This window comes from Brassica napus, chromosome A8 (assembly GCF_020379485.1).
Source record: "Brassica napus cultivar Da-Ae chromosome A8, Da-Ae, whole genome shotgun sequence".
NCBI classification, from domain to species: Eukaryota; Viridiplantae; Streptophyta; class Magnoliopsida; order Brassicales; family Brassicaceae; genus Brassica; species Brassica napus.
In genome coordinates, this window is record NC_063441.1 from 2,870,351 (window position 1) to 2,891,775 (window position 21,425).

A 21,425-nucleotide genomic window follows, 5' to 3' on the forward strand; every position below is an offset into this window, starting at 1 on the left:
TCTCCTTCTTTTCCAAAACTATTTAGATCACGTCTCCCTCGAGTTACTAAACCGATCATCTCAATCTCCAATCGTCTTGAACCGAAGCCACCTTAAACCGGCTTCAACTTCTCATGAATCTTGATTGAACAAAATTAACGTCCCAAATTGTTTGAAATACAACTATCTTCTACTTCAAGGTTGTTTTACACGATCCAATACTAATTTTATTATTAGATGTAATTATTTGTATAGTTTTTGTTTTTTTTGCACTTGTCATTCATGTTTATATTTTTCAACATGTGTTTTATGATATATGTAAATTTTAATAGAAAAACAGCGGATAAAAAACCTCTCTCGTCAATTTTTCCCTCTAAAATTCTCTCTAGAAAACCTACTTTTTTTCTCTGCCGTTTGGGTGGCCGGTGACCTTCTCGTCTCCTTGCTCTACCCCCCCCCCCCCCCCCCCCCCCCCCCCCCCCTCTCTTCCTTGCTTTTTTTCCTCTTCGCATTTCCTCTCCCTTCTCTTCCTTCGTTTCCTTTCTGGGTCTCTGAATCTTCGACGTCATCGCGGTGCTAGATCTGGCGCTATGGGGTTTTGATATCCGGAGAAACAAGGCAGATGAGTGGATGAGGATTCTCTCTGGTCATTCGTGGTGGCGGTGGTCTGGATCTGGCGTAAGATCTGGATTTGGGTTCGGGTTTTTCTCGTTCCTTTGCCTCCTTTGTCTGTCCTTCTCCGTGTGGGTGAGTCGTCTCGGTTGGTTGAAGGCGTCGTCATTTTCCCTAGTTTGGTGGGGTCGCGGTCATTTTGGTGCATGTTCGATGGCTTGTGGCGTGTACTAGTTGCTCCTTCTCCAAATCAAGCTCGTTATTGCCTTTGTGGGTGTTCTCTATCTCAGGTGAAGTTCTATCTGCGGAAGCTGCAATTTAAGATGTATCCACAAGTTGTTCTTGATAGTCTGATCCTTAAGAGTATGATCACCGGGTACGCTGTTAATCTACCGGGTACGCTGTTAATCTACCGGGTTCATCTCTCGTAATCACTGCAGGTTTTGATTTTGTGGCAAGTGGTGTTCTATTTTGGTTGTATGCTTAGCTTGAATCAATCCTTACTTAGTTAAATTGAATATGTGTTAGTTTATTTTATGTCTCTTTATTTCATGTTATTTATGTATTTTCTGTAACGAACTCAAAAACTCGGTAATATATCTTAACATTGTTACCAATAATATATGTAAATTTTAGCTTTATTTTCATTTAGAATAAATGTTTTGGGCCTTTACTGGACACGACACGCTAATTGAGTTTCTAAGTTGATGCCTTCTATAGGCCCCATATGTAATCCACCTCTAATCAATATTGTACCGAAGATAAATTATATAGCTGAATGTATAATTGGTTTACAGCTGGGGAATGAATCACGTTTAACGTAATGTACGGCATAAGAACTGTAGGCGCTTTGTTTCTTGTAGGTTTCAAATTTCAATAAATGTCAATATGAAAATAATTAAGTAAACAAATACGTAATTTAATATGAAAAGAGGCCTAAAGATTGGGAATATGAGATATATTAGAGTAAATTCTAAGAAAATGTCCGTTTCAATGCAACATTTGCGTATTTTCATACTCATGCATGTGTAGTATATTTATGCCACCAAATCTTACTTACAATGTTGAGTGCATATTATGTAAACATTGAAAAGAATCAAATATCTAGAAAAGGTTACTACATGGACTATAAGAAGAAACCAAACATAATTGAATTCATGGAAAGAGGCCATTACTTTCTTTGGAAATTAGGCAGAAAGTATATTATGGATATGAGACTATATAGTTTGCGAGTATCCATAGATTTCTGTGATACCAGCAAGACCAGTCCATCCAGTGAGGGAGCCAGACAATGGTTTAACCAGGGGCAATACAAGATTTGACCTAAATTTATAGGAGGCATTAGAAGAAATTTGATCACCTAAACCTAGAAATTTTAAATAATCAATGGAAATTCATAAAATTTCAAAATTTCATAGGGGGCAGCTGCCCCCCCCCCCCTTCTGCATTCTCTCCCTCCGCCGCTGAGTCCATCCTATTGCATTGGTAGTTCATCCAAGGATGATGGCAAGTGACTTCATAAAGATAAATACGATGAGAGAGAAATTGAAAGGACTTCAAGTGAGAGAGAAATTTTGTAGTTTCAATCAAAACCAAATATAGTTCTTATTGTTGTCTTCTCCTATAGAACTCACGTATTCGAAGTTTCAACTATACATAATAAATATCTAATTACCATATAATAAATAATGCTAGCTATTATAGATAAGCAAACGTGAAATATGCTATTAAGCTATATATAGTTTATTTTTGTTAAAGCATTAAGCTATATATAGTTGATAAAAACGAGTTTTTATCACAAAAATGATCACCAAGTCAACTACCACCGTGCATAATGGACGGATGTGCAGTGCAATATTCAAATCTTATTTATACAGCTCAATTAATTCAAATCTCACTATAAACTACTTTTTGGCTTAATTCGAACCGTATACCGAAATTGTAACGAATATGTTATGAATTAAAGATGTAAAGTTAAAAAACGTGCCCGCCAACAAAAAACTAGGTCATACCATACCAAAGTACAATGTAATAAATTCAAAACTTTGACAATTTAACGTTTTTAATGGCACCACTCCGCCTCCCATTCTTCCTTGAACGTAAAGTAACATTTTTACTCTTTTATTGCACTCATTTTCATACAACTTTTTCACAAATCACATACACAAATCCCACACGTTTATGCCAACTATTACTCAATATCATAACTTTAAAAATTAAATAAGTTATCATGTACTTTATTCTCCTAACTTATTTAAAACTCGATTCAAGCTGTAATTTCTTGGAGAGTAACAAAAATAAACACTTTTTAAAATCCATAAATCCCATATCCTTTTTCTCTAACCATTTATCTTATCTACCTCTCTTTCTCTCTCTTTCTCCATGAGCGCTCTTGCTTCTCATCCTTCTTCATCACAAGTTCCTCTACAAGGCTATGAAGAAACACCCTAAGCCGTGTAGTTTCCTCTTCCACATCTCTCTACTCTCTGTGATGTTCGTCTTTCTTCTTGTTTCTTTTGCATTTACAACCTCGTACACGCGTAAATCAGGCATTGGTCTCAGTCATAAGAGAATTCTAGCAAGTAATTTTGACTTTACACCGTTTATCAAGATCAAAGATCGAACTCAACGTCAACGTCGAAGTCAAAGCCTGGCCGGAGAAGAAACCGGTTCTTTGTATAACGATGAGGAACGGCTAGTACCTAGCGGTCCAAACCCTTTGCATCACTAGCTAAAATGTCTTCGATTCTGTAGATTTTGATGCTTTGCTTTTGAATCAATACATATGTTATTTTATATATTGTGCAAATGTATTAACCATTATATTTGCTTAAGGTTTCTTGATCTGAGAAATGTGGTTCGTTAGTATATATCAATAGCTTCAGTTTCTATATATGTAGTGTAGGTTCTATCTGTCCTATACTAGATATATATATATATAATATTTGTTGAACATAAGTAACTAATTTATATGAATATATTGATTTTATCCCCAAAAATGAATATATTGATTGATATAATGTAGATTGCGTTAATTTTTTAAAAACATCACGACAATTTGTTTGTTTGAATATATTTTCCTTTTATTAAAATGTTAAATTTATCAAACAATAAATTAATTATTTATTTCTCCACTACATTATTAATATTGATTTGTTTTATTGTTATATTGAAGAATAGCCCATTTGTTTTGTTCTGATTGTAAAGTTCTTTGCTATTATGCAAGAAAATATCTATAATACAACATATAAAACTGACAATATGTTATTCGTGTTATCTTGTAAAGTACGTCTGAATATATATGTAGGGTGTCCAAAAAGTTTTTATATTGATCTATCTCAAACAAAAACTTGTATATTCTTAACATTTACACCCAAAAAAGAAAAAAAGACTTGTATATTCACTACAAGAAAACAGCGGCATACTAAGGGAAAAAATCGTCGGTATGTCGTCGGAATAACGCTATTCCGAGGACATACAGACGAAAAAAGTCTTCGGAAATAATTCTTCGGAATTTCATATTTCCTCGGAATTCCCTCGGAAATTTCCGAGGGAATTCCGAGGAAACTAAATTCCGAGGAAACTCCGAGGACCATAAGTTCGTCGGAACGTTCCTCGGAATGTTCATCGGAAATTTCCAAGGAACGTGGCCCTCGGAAAATTCCGAGGAACTTCTTTCCCTCGGAAATTTCCGAGGAACTCTCCCTCGGTATATTCCGACGACTTTTTCCGAGGAAGAGTTCGTCGGAAATTTCCGAGGGTGCTTTTTCCTCGGAATTTCGGAAAAAAATTAATTTTTTAAAAAAAATTAATTTTTTTTTAAATTAAAATTTTTGAAATTTAAATTCGAAAATATAAAATTAAAATTAAAACTGAAAACATATTAGATAATATTCAAAGTTGTACAAACAAAAATAAAACATTCAGAGTTTTTGAAAAAAAAAAAAACTACGGGTCTTGAATGTTCGGGAACACCTCGTTCGGGTACATCCTCTTCATCATCTCCATCATTTGCTCGTTCAGCCTCTTCTGTGTCTCATAGCCCGCCTGTTGAGCTGCCATCTGAGCCTCCAACGCAGATATCCGATCATCCTTGTCCTTCAGCTGAGCCGTAAGTACTTCTGGATCAACATAGAGCGGTGGTGCAGAAGAAGGAGCAGCCGACCGGGAGCGACGACCCAAACCGACCAAACGTCCCTTATTCTTTGGAACCGACTGAAATATTAATTAACCAAATTTAAATAATATAAAAAGATGATAAAATAAAAATCAAGAAATAAATGAATTGAACTTAAAAAAAAAAGAACTTACCGATTCAACGATTTCGTTGATTCGAACCCGGGACAAGTTGGTCGAAGCCGTCGAATCGTCATCATCGGTTTGAAGCTGAGACACTTCGTCATACACCTGAATTTGGACCAGGTCGACCACGTCCCTCACAAGACCATCATCAATCTGACCGGTCTTCTTGTTGGTATACACCCTTTTCATTAGGGCGAGATCATCAACCGGCTCGCCCTCATTTTCTTCCGCCTTGAAAAAAAAATAAATTAAAAAAAACATTAGAAATTTGAAGAAATGCACAAAAAATAAAATTCTGAAACTTAAATAATTGAAAAAAAAACGGTTAAACTTACCATGCGATTCCCCAGAGTGGCAATAGATTGAGCACCCAAGTTATGCTTGTAGATGCCCTTCCCTTTACGGTCGCTCATGCAGTTGTTGGAGTTGGTGGAAGAAGTTTCTTTCGTCTCTTCCTTATCCCAATGCGCACACAAGTCCTTCCAGACCGTGTCGTTCATCGACTTTGGGACCTTTTAATTTAAAAAAAAAAAATTTTAATAATTAAAAAAATAGTTTAATAAATTAAAAATTGTTAATAAATTAAAAACTACCTTGTTTGCTTCCCATTTCTTCTTCCACTCGTACATCTGCTTCCCATAGTTGTCCATAACTTTATGGACGAAACGATGATAGATAGATAGCGTATCATCGGAATTCCAGTTGAATTCTTGCTGAAATAGTTTAAAAATAGTTTTTAAGCACAAAAATATAAATAATTTAATAATTACAAAAAAAAAAGTTTTAATAAATAAAAAATAGTTTAATAATTTAAAAAAATAGTTTTAATAAATCCCAAAAATAGTTTAATAATTACAAAAAATAATTTTAATAATATTTAAAATGTTTAATAAATATAGAAAATAGTTTAATAATTACAAAAAATAGTTTTAATAAATAAAAAATATAAGTAAAAAATTAGAATACTTACCGCAAACTGACGAAACCACAGATGCTGCTTCTCGGGAGGGAAGTCAGTGAAAGTCGGATGTCCCTTGTCGAGGGCCGAGTACATCATACGGTTGATCCAGTCGCTGATCCCGTTCTCGGATCGGTTGAACCTAATAAAAAAAATAAATTATTAATAATGAATAAAATTTTAAGGAAAAAATAAAAGTTTAATACCATGTTTGACCATGTCCATGTGGATACTCAGTGAGATAGGGAAGATGGTCACGACCGGGCTGTCGACCCAACTCCGCAACACTCATCACTCCCGGAGGACCCGGAGGAGCAGGAGCGGGTGCTGCAGCGGGAGCGGGAGCAGCAGGAGCGGGTAATGGAGAGGGAGATGTATGGTAGGAGCTGTGGGGCGAAACGGAATCTTGATTATGGCTGGACGAACCCCGAGACTAGCTCCCCATACCACCCCGACTAAGACGCGGTCGAGGCCGGGTCTGATCATCATTAGACCTGTAAATTAAAAAAAAACATATTTAAAAATTAGTTCAAATAATTATAATAAAAAAAAACAGTTTAAATAAAAAATAGTTAAAAAAATAGTTTTTAATCACAAAAATATAAATAGTTTAATAATTAACAAAAAAAGTTTTAATAAATAAAAAATAGTTTAAAAATTAAAAATATAGTTTTAATAAATCCCAAAAACAGTTTAATAATTACAAAAAATAGTTTTAAAAATATTTAAAATGTTTAATAAACATAAAAAATAGTTTTAATAATATTAAAAATGTTTAATAAATATAGAAATTTATATTTTATATATAAAATACATAAAACGTTTTATAACCACAAAAAAAATGATTTTAAATATTATATATATGATTTTTAATCACAAAAAAAGTTTTATAGATTTTAAAAATGTTTAATAAATATATAAATGATTTTAAAATGCAAAAAAATAGATTTTATATATAAAAAATGTTTTCATATTATATATATATAATTACAAATTAGATTTTTATAACCACAAAATTAATAAAAACTAAAAAAAAAATTCAAATCAAGTAAAATACATAATCAAACTCGATTTTACACAATCCTACCATTCACCCTAACAAAAATCTATAAATCTCATTCCAAAATCATCAAATCTACTTAAAAACCATACAAATCTGACCTAAGAGAGTGGGATAGGGTTCATACATGAGGATTAGGGTGGAAATCGCGAGGGAGAAGAGAGAAAGCGCCGGAAATCGCAAGGGAGAAGAGAGGAGTCGACGAAATCGCAGAGAGAGTGCGGCGGAGAGAAATGGGGAAGAAGGTCGGGCTCGACCTACTTCCTCGGAATTTCTTCGGAATATACCGAGGGAATTCCGAGGAAAATAGTGGAAAACCCTATCTTCGTCGGAATTTCCTCAGAAAATTCCGAGGAAATACCGAGGAAAACGAATATATAATCAAATCCCTAAATCGACAAGGTCTATTCCGAGGAAATTCCGAGGAAAACCTATCTGCCCTCGGAATTTCCTCGGTATTTATATTTAAAAAAAAAAAAAGGTCGACGCTAGTCTGTTTCCGAGTCATCATCACCAGATGAATCTGAATCTGGATCTTGGTGAAACTCTCCAATCACTGGTTCATCCTCTACGTGAACGGCGGCTTCCTCTCCGAAGTCGGTTAAATCGACTACAAGGTCAACTCCACCTAAATCTTCTGCTGCACTTAAGTTGCCGGATGTGCTTGGTTGTAGTGGGTCTTCCAGCTCAGAACTTCCCTGAACTCGGCCTCTCGGGTTGAGTCTTGTAACAGTAACCCATGGATCATCTCTTTTCCTTACCCGGGGGTACTTGATATAACAAACCTGATCGGCCTGAGAAGCAAGAATGAAAAGGATCATAATATTGCAGCTTCCGTCTCGAATTTACTGATGTAACACCAAATGCATCTGTTCTCACACCTCGATCTGGAGTGTTGTCGTGCCAATCACAATAGAAAACAGTACAGCGCAATCCAACCATGCCCAAATACTTGATTTCTAAAATCTCATGTATGTGTCCGTAGTATACATCATCTCCTGATGCAGAACAAACGCCAGCATCATAAGTCGTACTTGAACATCTCCTCTTCTGAGTTGTGAATGCATATCCGCGAGTACAAAATCTCGGATATGACTTCACAACAAAGTTTGGTCCAACGACTATCTCGCGTATCCAATCGTCAAATGTTTCACCTCTGGCCAAACCAGCACTCACATAAGTAAACATCCATCCACCAAATTCTCTCTGCTTCATTTCTTCTAGTTCGTCCTCTGTGGCGTATCTATATTCGAACCGCTTTTCTGCCATGAAAATCCTCTCATATTGAAGAACATCTTCGCAGTTGGTGAGCAAATATGTTTGCAAATGACTGCGCTCCTGATCAGTAAGTCGACGGTCCTTTGGTTTTTCGCTAAGTCGTCCAACGTCTGTGAAAATGTCTGGAACCGTAACATGATATGTTGCCCGTTCGCCTCTATCATCATGCCGAGCAGGTCTTCTGTTTTTGGTCTGAACTTCTGCTGGAAAGTAATACTCGGCAAAGTTTGAAGTTTCTTCATTGATCATATGTGCGACTATAGAACCTTCCACCCTACTTAAATTTTTCACCATCTTCTTCAAATGGAACATATACCGCTCATACAGATACATCCATCTATACTGCACAGGACCACCAAGTTCCAATTCTCCTACCAGGTAAATAACAAGATGCTCCATAACATCAAAAAATGTTGGAGGAAATATCTTCTCAAGGTTGCACTGAATCACGGCTATGTTAGTCTTCAAATTTTCAATACCTTCAAGAGTCACTGATCTCGTACATAAATCGCGGAAGAAACCACTTATCCCTGCAATTGCTTCATGAACATTTCGTGGTAATAGTTCTTTGAAGGCAAACGAAAGGAGGCGCTGCATCATTACATGACAATCGTGGCTTTTCAAGCCAGTAAACTTTCCTTCCTTTCTGTCGATACAGTTATGCAAATTAGATGCGTAACCGTCTGGAAATTCCACATCGTTTGAAATCCAATCAAAGAACGCATCCTTTCCCGCTGCATCAAGTCGGTATATGGGAAAATGAGCCCTACCATTCTCATAAACATGAAGTTCTGAACGAGCACATATATCGACTAAATCTAGTCTTGACTTCAAATTATCCTTTGTTTTACCTTGAACATTAAGGATCGTGTTCATGAGATTGTCAAAAAAGTTCTTCTCAATATGCATGACATCTAAATTATGCCTTAGTAGATGATCCTCCCAGTATGGCAGATCCCAGAAAATACTTTTTTGTGCCAGTTATGTAGGTCTCCAACACCATCTACCGGAAAACGCTCATGTCCACCGACGTCTGGCGTCCTTTCTGCACCAAAATCTCTCAGTTGTGTTTTCAAATCTTTCCCACAAATTTCCGGAGGTGGACTGTCAAACACCCTCTTGTTATTCGTAAACAAATTCCTACTTCTACGATATGGATGATCTGGTGGTAGAAATCTACTGTGACAGTCAAACCAACACGTTTTCCTTCCGTGTTTTAGTTGGAAAGCATCAGTGTTACCTTGACAATATGGACATGATAGCCTTTCATGCGTTGTCCATCCAGATAACATACCATATGCTGGAAAATCACTTATTGTCCACATTAGTACTGCCCGCATTTGAAAGTTTTCTTTATACGAAACATCGTATGTTTCAGCACCTTGAGCCCATAGTTGTTGCAACTCATATATTAGTGGCTGAAGAAACACATCAAGTGATCTCTTAGGATGCTCTGGTCCGGGAACGAGAATCGAGAGAAACAAAAACTCTCGTCGCAAGCACAAGTTTGGGGGTAGGTTGTATGGTGTAAGAATGACTGGCCATAGAGAATATTGTCTTCCACTCTTGCCAAACGGGCTGAAACCATCAGTACATAATCCAAGGTAAACATTTCTTCTCTCATACGCAAAGTCGGGATACTTTGATTGGAAATGCTTCCACGCTTTTGCATCTGAAGGATGTCTGATCTCACCATCTGTTGAGTGCTCCGCATGCCATCTCATTGGTTGCGATGTGCGTTCAGACAGATACAACCTCTGCAACCTCTCCGTCAAAGGCAAATACCACATCCTTTTATATGGCACTGGAACTCTTCCACTCGTATCTTTATAACAAGGCTTCCCACAAAATTTGCATGAAACCCGCTGTTCATCCGCCCTCCAATAAATCATGCAGTTGTCTCTGCATACATCTATTACCTGATACGATAAACCAAGACCAGCTACGAGTTTCTGAACCTCGTAGTATGAGCCATGAGCTACATTATATTCGGGTAGAATACCTTTAACATAATCAGCAATCGCATCCACACAGTCTTCAGCCAAATTATAATCCGTTTTAATGCCCATCAATCTTGTAGCAGATGATAAAGCTGAATGACCATCTCTGCAACCTTCGTACAATGGTTGCTTTCCAGCATCTAACATATCATAAAATCTCCTAGCTTCTGCATTGGGTAAATCTTCCCCTCTAAAATGATCATTTACCATCTGCTCAGTACCTACACCATAATCTACATCCGTTCTAATTGGTTCTTCTAATCTAACCGCTGGTTGAGGTTCGCTAGTACTACCATGTTCATAATCAGTTTCCCCATGATGATACCAAATTTTGTAACTTCGTGTAAACCCACTCAAATATAGATGAGTCCAAACATCCCACTCTTTAATAACCTTTTTATTTTTACAATTAGAGCAAGAACATCTTAACATACCTGTTTTTTGCTTCCGGTTGTCGGTGAACTAACCCCATGAATTCGGTTATACCTCGTTGGTATTCTTCAGTAAGCAATCTCGTGTTCGGATCCAAATGAGGTCGATCGATCCAAGAACGAAAATAATTTGAAGAAGACATGTTTTTTAAGAATCAAATTCGTGTGTAAAGAGAGTGAGAGGGAGGATGAAGATATAGAGTGAATGAAGAGGAAGAGGGGTGCTTGTATTTATAGTTGAAATCCTGCCGACAGACCGAGAAAATTCCGACGGAATTCCGATGTCAACGGCTAGTTCGTCGGAATTTCCTCGGAATTTTTAAAATCCCCCAACGGCTCTCCAACGGCTCTCTAACGTCTATAATATTTCCTCGGAATTCATCGGTTTTTTTCGAGGAATACAATTTTCCTCGGTATTCCATAAGAATATTCCGACGGAATGATATTTCCTCGGAATTCCGTCGGTATATTCCGAGGAAATTCCGAGGAAACCAAATTTTGTGTTTTCTCGGAATATCCTCGGAAATTGCTCGGGATTTTCCGAGGATTTCATTTTCCGTCGGAACGTCCGTTAGAATACTGCTGTTTTATTGTAGTGATTTGTTCATGTCAAATTCAATGTGCTTCAAGTAATCATATATTGTCTGTAATATAGTTCAGTACAAGTTGTTTTTTTAGTTCAGTATAAGTTATTGTGTGTTTAGTATGTTTTAAAGATATTTAAAAACGTTCAATAAAATGACATATACAGTTGGTATTGACATTTCATCTGCATCGCAAACCCATGCCACATTTGTAAAAGATATACCTAATCGTTTCCTAAATGTCAATAAAAAGATGGTGTTTGTTCACTAGCCAGTTTGTTAAAAGTATAGCACCACGAATAAAGTCGAGTGCGTGCAATGGGTTTCGATTGGATCCTTGTATCCATTAACGTTAATGAATAGTATTACTACAAAATTCAATGTAGCTATGGGTCAAACATTTTTTGGGTAACCGGACCGAAAATCTGACTAATAAATTTTTTTAGTTTTAGCTTTAGTTTTTGGTTTTTAGATTTTGGTTTTAGTTTTTAGATTTTGTTTTTTGACTTTTAAGTTTTTGTTTTTGTTTTTAACTTTTGGTTTTGGTTTCTAGCTTTTAGTTTTGGTTTGTAGTTTTTCAGTATTTTTAGTTTTTTTAAATGTGACTACTAAATTTTTTTAAAAAAATAGCAATAACATATATAGAAGTTACAAATAAAATATATCAAATATAGTGATTGTTAATTAAAAATAAAAAAATACATTAACATATTTAAAATTATTTTACTTAAGTATTATATTAGAATAAAAATAAAAATATCTATAAATTATGCAAAATTTAAAATATAAATTTTTTGAAACTATTTGTAAACTTTATTATATAAATTACTTTTATTTTTTAATCTGGAATTGCTATTTTTAAAATTACTATAATATTTTTAATTAATAAAACTTTTTTATTTTTATAATTTTAGTTATTTTTAATGTGTCTAATAATTGTAATAATTATTTAATAATTTTGTTTATAGAAATAAATAACGAATTCCTTACAAGTAATTATAATATATATAAATATCTAAATTATTTTACAGATTTGAAATGTAAATAATTATTTTACATTATTATTTAAATGATATTTTATGTACAAAAACTTGTAGCGCAATTTTATCTTTATGAAAATATTATTTATTTAATTATTAATTAATTAAAATTTAGCACTTTCTACAAAAAGAGACAAATTAGTTTTTCCATTAAAACCCTATACAAGTTGGTTTTGATTTTTCTTCGTAAATTGCTTAAAACTTTGAAAAATTAGTTTCCCTAAATTTTAGGAAACCTATTTGCTTAAAAACTTGATTGGGAAATCAAATGGTTTTTACAAAAACAAAAACTAAAAGCTAAAACTTGATTGGAATAAAAATAGTTTTTGAAAAAACAAAAATCAAAAACCAGAAACAATCATCACCTTAGAACCCTCTGGTGTTTAGCACATTTTCAATCCCGCCGTGTCACCTGATATGTCCGTGTGAACTACAATAGACCAAACATGACTAGTCTTATGAATCGTTATCTAAATAATCAATTTTAGAAAAAAATATTTAATTTTGCCGAGTTTTGTAATCTAGCTAACTAGTGGTCTTCCGGCGCTACGCGCCGGGTTCATATGTTTTATTTTAAATGAACTTATAATTTATTTTATGGTATTAGTAAAGAAAATATATTTAAAAATATGAAGATAAAAAGGGACATTTGCTAAAACCAACCCAAATATTCAAGTCAAATGTAAAAGTGTACCCCACTTTCAGTCAAATGCAAAACCAACCTAAAGGAGTAGTGAAAGTACTATTTCACCCTTATGACCAAACAAAAAACATAAATATATTTTACGTTTCTATCCTTTGGAAGTCTACACGTAATAAAAGAAGTCTACATATATATAGACTTCCTACGAAGTCTACTTTATAGACTTGTTTTGTAGTCTACACTCTAATTTGGTCTACTAATTTAATTTTGAAAATGTATAAAAATAATTATTGTGATATTTTTAATTAATCATCAATATAATGGATAATATGAAGTAAATAAATTAAAATTTCATATAATCGAACAATTTTGAAGAATATATACTAATTTGGTTATCATGTGCTAGACTATGTTCATAGTTTAGAAACAAAAGGTTCTAACATGTTATGTCTTTTAGTAGTTGATTTCATAGGGTTAGATTTTAGATTTTGTTTTTTTTTTGTTTTATTAACTTAAATCTGCATATTAATGTTTAGTAGTTTATATTTTGTATAAATGAGACTTTTTGATTATCAAGCAAAACATTTAGGGTTTGATATTTGTGGTTTAGGGTTTCGTAGACCTACAATAAAGTCTATTTATCTGAAGACGTCTTTTTCAGTCTATATTTTTCAATTTGTTTTACAAAAAATCATTATATTTAAACTAAGTTAAGTTCCTTAAGAATAAAAAAGTGAAATCATATACTATAACTATTAAAAAATAAAGAAATAAATTTAATAAATCATATATTAAAATTATTAAAATAATAAAGAATAAACAACAATAATTAAATTATTATAGTAGACTTCCAAAAAGGTCTACTATGTTATAGTAAGATCTACTCCAAAATTTTAATTTTAGTAGACTTCAAACGAAGTCTACAGTATCGTAAATTTTAACCTAGTTACATTTTTGTCTCCCTATATAAACAAAATTTATTCAATCTCTCTCTAAAGTGGCTGCACAAGTTCTTAAAACTCTCTCCCTTCTCTCTAAAACTTTCTCTCTTCTCTCTAAAATTCTCTCAATTGTTTCTAAATCTCTCTCATTATCTTCTTTCTCTCTAAAATTTTCTCAAGTCTTTCTCACAATATTATCTTGTCATTTTAGATATTATGATTCATGGTTTTCATCTTCTCCTTTAAAAAATGTAAGTTTTAGATCTATAGATTTTAAATGTGTATTTTATGTTTATTTCTCACAATATTATCTTTTTTTGGTAGGTATTATCACTCATGGATTTCATCATCTCCTCTAAAAATGTAAGTTTTAGATTAATAGATTTTAAATATGTATTTACATGTTTATATTCAAATAAATTTATAGATCAAGCTCTCTACATTAATTTGCTACTAGTTTACCTTATAAATTATATTATGTAAAGTATTTTCAGATTTAAAATTATTTTCACATTTCAAAATATATAGATTTTTTCAGATCTGAAAATTATCAGACAGTGTAGACTTCTAAAGAAGTTTACTAAAGCTTGCAGACTTCATATGAAGTTTACTAAACCATAAAGTTTAAGCAGACTTCATTGGAAGTCTACAAAAATATGACTTTAATTTTTTTTCTATGTTTTTTAATAATTTTATCTTATTTTGCAGGTATTTTCTTCCATAGTTGTTCTCTTCTCCTCCTAGAAATGTAAGGTTTACATCTATAGATTTAAAATATGTGTTCTAGTATTTATATTCAAATAAAGTTACATATTAAAATTCATATTAATATGTCTTTAATTTATAACTATTTTGTCTATTAAATCATATTTTTAAAAGTTTTTTAGATTTAAACTTATTTCATATTTTTAATGTATTATTTTTCAGATCTATTTTTTTTTATAGAGTAGACTTCATTTGAAATCTACTTAAAACTTACGGCTGGTAGACTTCAAATGAAGTCTACTAGCCTTGAATTTTAAGCAAATTTCATTAGAAGTTTACTCAAATATGATTTTAATTTTTATCTTATTTTTTAAAATTTTATTTTATTTTGCAGGTATTCTCTTCCAATATTTTCAAATCATCTTCCCAAAAATGTAAGCTTTCCATATATTCATTATAAGATATTTTGTGTTTATAATGAACTAAATTTATAGATTCATACATTATCTTTTTGCTTTGTTACAAGGATGACAAAAAACCATTTTTGAAATATTTTCCAGAACAAAGTATTTTCAAATTTTCTAAATGCACACTTTTAAATATGAAAATTTTCCATTAGTGTAGACTTCAACTAAAGTCTACTAAACAATAACTTTACGTAGACTTAATAAAAAGTCTACTAAAATATGATTTTATTTTTTATCTTATGTTTTTCTCATAACTCTATCTTATTTGGCAGGTACTTTTTCCAAGACTTTATTTGAAGCATCAAGATTATGAAAAATCAAACATACTCAAGAATACTTTTTAATATATTGCTCTGTAATAACTTTCATAATAAAATATTAATTTTTAAATAATTTTTTAATGCATAATCTATAAACATTGTATTCATTTTTAGTTGTTTTCACTTGTATGATATTATTAATTTTTTGTTAGATATCAATTTTTTCACAAGATCTAACCAACCAAACAAGTAAAACCACCATAAGCTAAAATAATAACTAACACACATGTGAGAAGAAGAAAATCTATACAAAATTTTCCCAAAAATTTTCAAGAATAATACTAATCAAAACAATTTGCAATAAGTATCAAGTGTATAATTATAACACATTAAATTGTGAAATTCATCCAAGACCATTAAAATTTTACTAACATACACTGTAAAATAATTAAATCATGAAAAAATATGATGAATAATACACAAATACACTTTTAATAGAATTTACGACGTAGACTTCAACTGCAGTCTACATTTGTAGATTTACAAAAACGTCTACACTTATTATTTAACATATAGTCAATCCAAATTTTTTTAGTGTATTGGCGCAGGCTTGATACACAAAGGCGTACAAAGTGTGTCTTAGATAACTCGATCAAGTTCCGTACTTGTCGATTATTCGTGACAGGCATAAGAGGAGTATATTCCTATTCGGAGTCATTTGTTTTAAATGATGTTTGGTAAGGAATAGGTTAGCACCATCTTCTCAATTTTGTTGTCCAGATCATAATCTTCTTGTGTCATTTCAAGAAGTTTACCATGTGTACAGCCATCATGCACAAGGAACATTCTTCAACCTTTCCGATTCTTCATCTTTTTCGAATATTTTGTCACCCAAAATGTCTTTGGCCCATACTTCACACTCGCTCTAAGTTTCCAACCACATCCTTGAACACGACACTTAGCCACATACAGAGTTTTTGTTGTCTTATATGCTGAAAATGTAAAATTATATTCCACAGTCACCGACTTCAGCTTTGAAACAAGCTCAGCCTTACTAGCAAAACTATAAACGAAGACTTAGAAATACGTCTACAATTATTAGCTAACAACATTGTCAAATCAAATGAATTATACCTTCATAATTATAAAAAAAAAATTATTTTCAAAATCACTCAAACCCATTAGGATTAACTAACACACACTGTCAAACAAAAAAACTAGAAAAAATTTAATGAATAATACACAAATTCACATTTTTATAGATTTTTCTATGAAGACTTAATATTTAGTCTCTGAAGATGTTGACGTTCTTTTCAGTTTACAGACGTAGACTGTCAAATAGGTCTACTCTTTGGGTTGGTTTTTGCAATTGACCATTTTACGGGTTGCTTTCTATAGTTGAATAAAAGTTGTAATTTTGTACATGTAGACTTTCATTTCAGTCTACAATTTAAAAAGGTTACTTTTTGCAATTGACCAGAATTCATCCAAGATTTGACTTTCAGAACTAGACTTCATATGCAGTCTACATGTTTGAATTTTTTTGAAAGAGGTTAGTTTTGCAATTGACCAAGTTTGACTTCAAATCAGTAGATTAAAATGAACGTCTACGGGTGTGTAGACTTCTTGTGAAGTCTACTCTCAAATCCGACGGGTTGGTTTTGCATTTGACCAAAATAAAAAAGTAGACTTTATACGCAGTCTACATTTTTTTTTTAAGATAAGAAGACTGCATATGAAGTCTACAATTTAATAAATTTTTGATTGCTTTTTAAACTTTTTGGTCAAACACAAAACTAACCTATTCCACGAAGTCAAAGTTTTGGTCAAATGCAAAACTGACCTTTTATAGACTTTGTTGGCAGTCTACATTTTGTAGACTTCCGTTGAAGTCTATTTTGAAAAGTCAAAAGTTCGGTCAAATGAAAAACTAACCTCTTTTAGGTAGACGTCTTAGTAAGTCTACCGAAAGTTTTATTTTTGTTGTCAAAGGTAAAGACGGAGACTACTGGGGAAGTCTGCGTTAGAAAAAAAATTTGTCTGCTCAATTGCAAAACTAACCCGTGCGTTGACAAATAGACTGCATCGTAAGTCTCCACGGAGGCGTAGACATACAAAACAGTCTACCGTCGCGACACAGATCTGAAAAAGAACGAAAACCATGTAAATAGTTACATTTTTCATGTGTAAAGCTTGTTTCCAACCTTTTCAACCGTCCAAACTCCAAATATGAGCAAAAAGAAGCATCTTTAACGATTCACTAATGAAGAAACTCGAAAATATGAAGTTTGTGATTATGAAAATGATAGTTATGAGAGTTTTTTAGATGGAAATGTAGAGGAGATGAGAGAAAATGAAGTTTTTTGGGTTATAATGAGAAAAAAAAGTGGTTGAAAATTGAATTCTAGAGCTTTAGAGCTCAAAAATGGTGGTTCATGGTGGTTGGAAAAATTGATGATGATGGCATTTTTGTAAATAAGAAGAAATGGTTAGGGTGTATTTGATTTTTTGTTAATTTCGAAATTAATAAAAAAATAAATAAAAATGGCAATTTTGTGAATAATTCAAAAACATAAGGATAGTATGGAAATTTTATTGATGAATAGTATGGACAAAAAAAAAAGGGTTGGTTTTGGATTTGACTTGAAAATATGGGTTGGTTTTGAAAAACACCCAGATAAAAATATGTTGAAAGAAAATTATATTTTGTGATCTATTTGATAATGGTTATCGACTAAAGTATATTATTTTGTTTTGAAATTGCTTAGTTCAAACCAGAATAACAAAAGTGGTTGTGACTAATCGATTCAATAAAAATAGAATAAAAAGCCGAATAGTCATAACAAAGTTAATTTAATTGGAATTTAAGCATAAAGTAAAGTTGATGTTTGAGAGAGAAAATGTAAATGCTTGTGTTTTTTTTTTTATTATCTTGTTTGAAAGAAGATAATAAATTGTTTATATGTTTTCCTGTGAATCTTTCTATTTGGAGAAGATATAATATATTAAAGGTGACATCACAGTACCAATATGATGATATCAATTGGCAAATATTTTACGCACTGGAGGTGGACCATTTATTAAAGGTTTAACAAATATGTTGAGTAGTTATGGGTTCCAGATGTGTCGTTGAGAAATAACCGGCCTGCATCATGGAAATTTAGTTTATAGTAGTGTTTTTTTTATTAAAGCAAAACATATCCACGTATAGCGGTCGTCGTTAGGTATAGATATGCAAGACATGTGACAATATATTCAGTTTTCTTAGCTCCAACAACTTTAGAATTGATGCTAGTGAGTAACACTACTTTCAGCTCAGACCCATAGCTTTCATAGGTTGCCTTGGGATCAAACACAAAGCCATAAACCTCAAAGGAGTGATGCTCTGAAATCATCGTTAGGTTGAATTTCAACTCTTTCTCCATCGTCTTCTTCTCTTTTTGTTGCAAAGCTTCTTCTCAAAACTGTTGTTTCCTTCTTGGTAACAGTGTTAGTTGTTCTGGGTATCGCAGCTCGTGCTAGCTCCAGAATATTATTTGAACCATCAATCTCAGTGGAAGCATCTGGTTCTGTGCAGCGTTCTTGCTTGCTTATACTGATAGTTTCTTGCAGCCCAAGGTTTTGCATAAACCCTTTCTCCCAATCTTATCAATCTTTGGATGAACCTGGAAACAAAGAGGGTGAGAAATATAACAATCAACCGGTGTATGAAAAAGTGGATAAGTTATTCCTAAATGTCAGAGATAAGAATGTTATAGTTTTCTCACCTCCAACTGTCTTGGAAATTATGCTGGTAGCTAGCACAACATTGGGCTCCGACTCATAGCTCTCCAATTTTCTATGGAATGTAAGAGCCAGTCCCTAACACACAGAGTAACATCCCTGTAAAGAATCAATGATATAGGGCGTCATGAGGGAAAAAATGGCATACCAAGTAGAAGAAAATGACAACCACTATAGAATCAACAATGCAAAGGACCTTTCTATACGTAGAGTTGCCATTATACGATTTTCCGGTATTTGCCATCGTGTTGAACGTTCTTCTGATTGTACTTAGCTCACCAATAACATCTTCCTAATATGAAAGTGGAGCTCTGTTAATTAAGTAGAGATATGCTTAAGCGATAGTGTAGCTATACAAGGTTAGAGGGGTACCGGGTAGCTGTTTGTTATTGTCAGCTAGCTAGGGGATTGTCTACGAGAAGGCTCATTGCCAATACTTCTTCCTGGAACAAAAAGCAGAAATTCAAACTAAAGCCTTGATACAAATTAAGGACATAAAGAAGACTTAAAGTTTAGTTGTAGGCTTGTAGCAAAGTTTTTGTACCTTCAGTGCTTCATATTTTGCAGCTGCACCACCAGCAAGAACAGCTATGAGCTCGCACAGTCTATCTAGCAGTTCTTGTGGCACTGGCTCTCCTTTAAGTTGTTGTGTGAACCTTAAGAAAGGTAACAAAAAAAATCCAAGCTTCAAGTTCGATGCTCTAAGAAAAGGCGAAAATGGGTTTCAATATACCTAATGGGTGAGACGTTTCTGCAAGGGTTTTTCAAAGAGAGATAACCTTAGTGTTTTGGTCTTGGCTTGTGCTTCTCCTAATTCTCATCCTTATCTAAGAAGCCATAAAAGAAGTCGGATTAGATCTGAATCAAAACATAAATCAATAGATAGAGCATCGACTTTCTCACCTATAACTCAGACTTGGTGATGAAGGAGCAAATGAATGGAAAACTCAGAATAAATGTCAGAGCAAAGAGGCAGGGAAAAGGAAACGAAGAGGCAGGGAAGAAGAAGAACGACGAAGAAAAATAACCCTAGTCACATAATTTTGGACTTGACATAATTCTGGGCTTAATAACAAAATTTAATAAAAGCCCAGTTCGTTTATTTGGGAGTGCCACGTGTCAGAATTTGCCCTCATCTACCTGATGACGTGGCGCAAGGAATGAGGGACAAAACTCTACTTTATTATTTAAGATACTACTAGAGATTGACCCGCACGCCCGTGCGGGTGTTAATTTTTACTTTCTTATAAATCGATATTTTATTTTTATGATTAGTATTATATATTTTATATGTATCATAATATAATTAATTGCATAAATACTTTTAGATTTCTATACATCATAATCGAACCTGAATCAAATAGAGTAATATGATTACTTTTGGTTAATTGGTTATTTTTAGTTTAATTTGAATTCAACATACCCGAATTGAATCTGTTAATATTCTTACTTTTCATACAAATATCCGTACCGGCGTCAAATACATTAGTTTTTGGATATTTGTAGGTTTGTATATATCAAGACTGAATTCATCTGGACCCGATTCGAAACACACATGAAAATTTATAATACCGAAATGAAGTCTAGTTTCAAAACTCAAAAACCATGATAACCCACAGAAATAACTCGTAGCTGAATAGTTATCCGAATGTCCATGTCTAACCGATACATAAGTAAATAAAAAAAATTGTTAACCATTTTGAATTCTTATCACAAATAGAGTGGTTTCATTCAAATATGTCGAATTATTATAGTTAATATGTAAATAATCCTGACAAAATATTATAGTAAATATAATTAATGAGATAGTTAAAAAGTGAGAAAATGAATGTAAAAGATAAAATAAAAAAATTGAAAACAAATAAGTTTTGTTTTTCATGTCACTATTATATATCATATATATGTCATCATATAATTAATCATATTTTATATGTACCATAATATAAGTAATCATATAATTAATATTATTTTATACATACCATCATATAAATAATCACATATATTATATTTATAAACTTAATATGAAATATAAAAACCATAATTTAAGTTGGTGTTTTTAATTAAGTTATGTATTGTATTTTTCTTATATATAGTGAAAATATTTTTTAAATGGTTATTGGAAAATATTTTAGTAAATTTTCTTAAAATATATATATATTTGAATCAATTATTTATATAAATTAATTTTAAATTATTATTTTGATTTGAATTTTGTATAGAAATAATTAAAATTGAGAAAAATGAATGTAAAAGATAAAATAAAAATTGAAAACAAATAAATTTTGTTTTGTACTTCTGTAATAAATGATATTAACTTATTTAGTAAATATAATAGATGAAGGGTTAGAATTGATTAACAATATAATAAAAATCTTTTAAAAA

At 32.5% G+C, this 21,425-nt stretch overlaps 1 protein-coding gene and 1 long non-coding RNA gene across 3 annotated transcripts; one reads left to right on the forward strand and one right to left on the reverse strand.

Annotated features, from left to right (window-relative positions):
* The first annotated feature begins 243 nt into the window (after positions 1-243).
* On the forward strand, positions 244-4,275 carry LOC106351377 (CLAVATA3/ESR (CLE)-related protein 11). The gene has a single exon (XM_048737572.1). The coding sequence runs from the start codon at positions 3,026-3,028 to the stop codon at positions 3,320-3,322; it is 297 nt and encodes a 98-aa protein (XP_048593529.1). The 5' UTR covers positions 244-3,025; the 3' UTR covers positions 3,323-4,275.
* Positions 4,276-18,460: 14,185 nt separating this feature from the next.
* Positions 18,461-20,943, reverse strand: LOC125576990. 2 transcript variants are annotated; one of them, XR_007315312.1, is made up of 7 exons: positions 19,947-20,943; positions 19,823-19,870; positions 19,588-19,699; positions 19,416-19,486; positions 19,240-19,335; positions 19,028-19,142; positions 18,461-18,925 (listed from the first exon to the last, which is right to left on the reverse strand). It is a non-coding gene; the product is annotated as an uncharacterized LOC125576990 (long non-coding RNA). The 2 variants fall into 2 exon arrangements; XR_007315313.1 differs by having other exon boundaries at positions 19,777-19,870.
* Between the last annotated feature and the right edge of the window lie 482 nt (positions 20,944-21,425).

Coding starts and splice junctions, on each gene's coding strand:
- LOC106351377 (XM_048737572.1), top strand. CDS start 3,026: ATGAAGAAACACCCTAAGCCGTGTAGTTTCCTCTTCCACATCTCTCTA.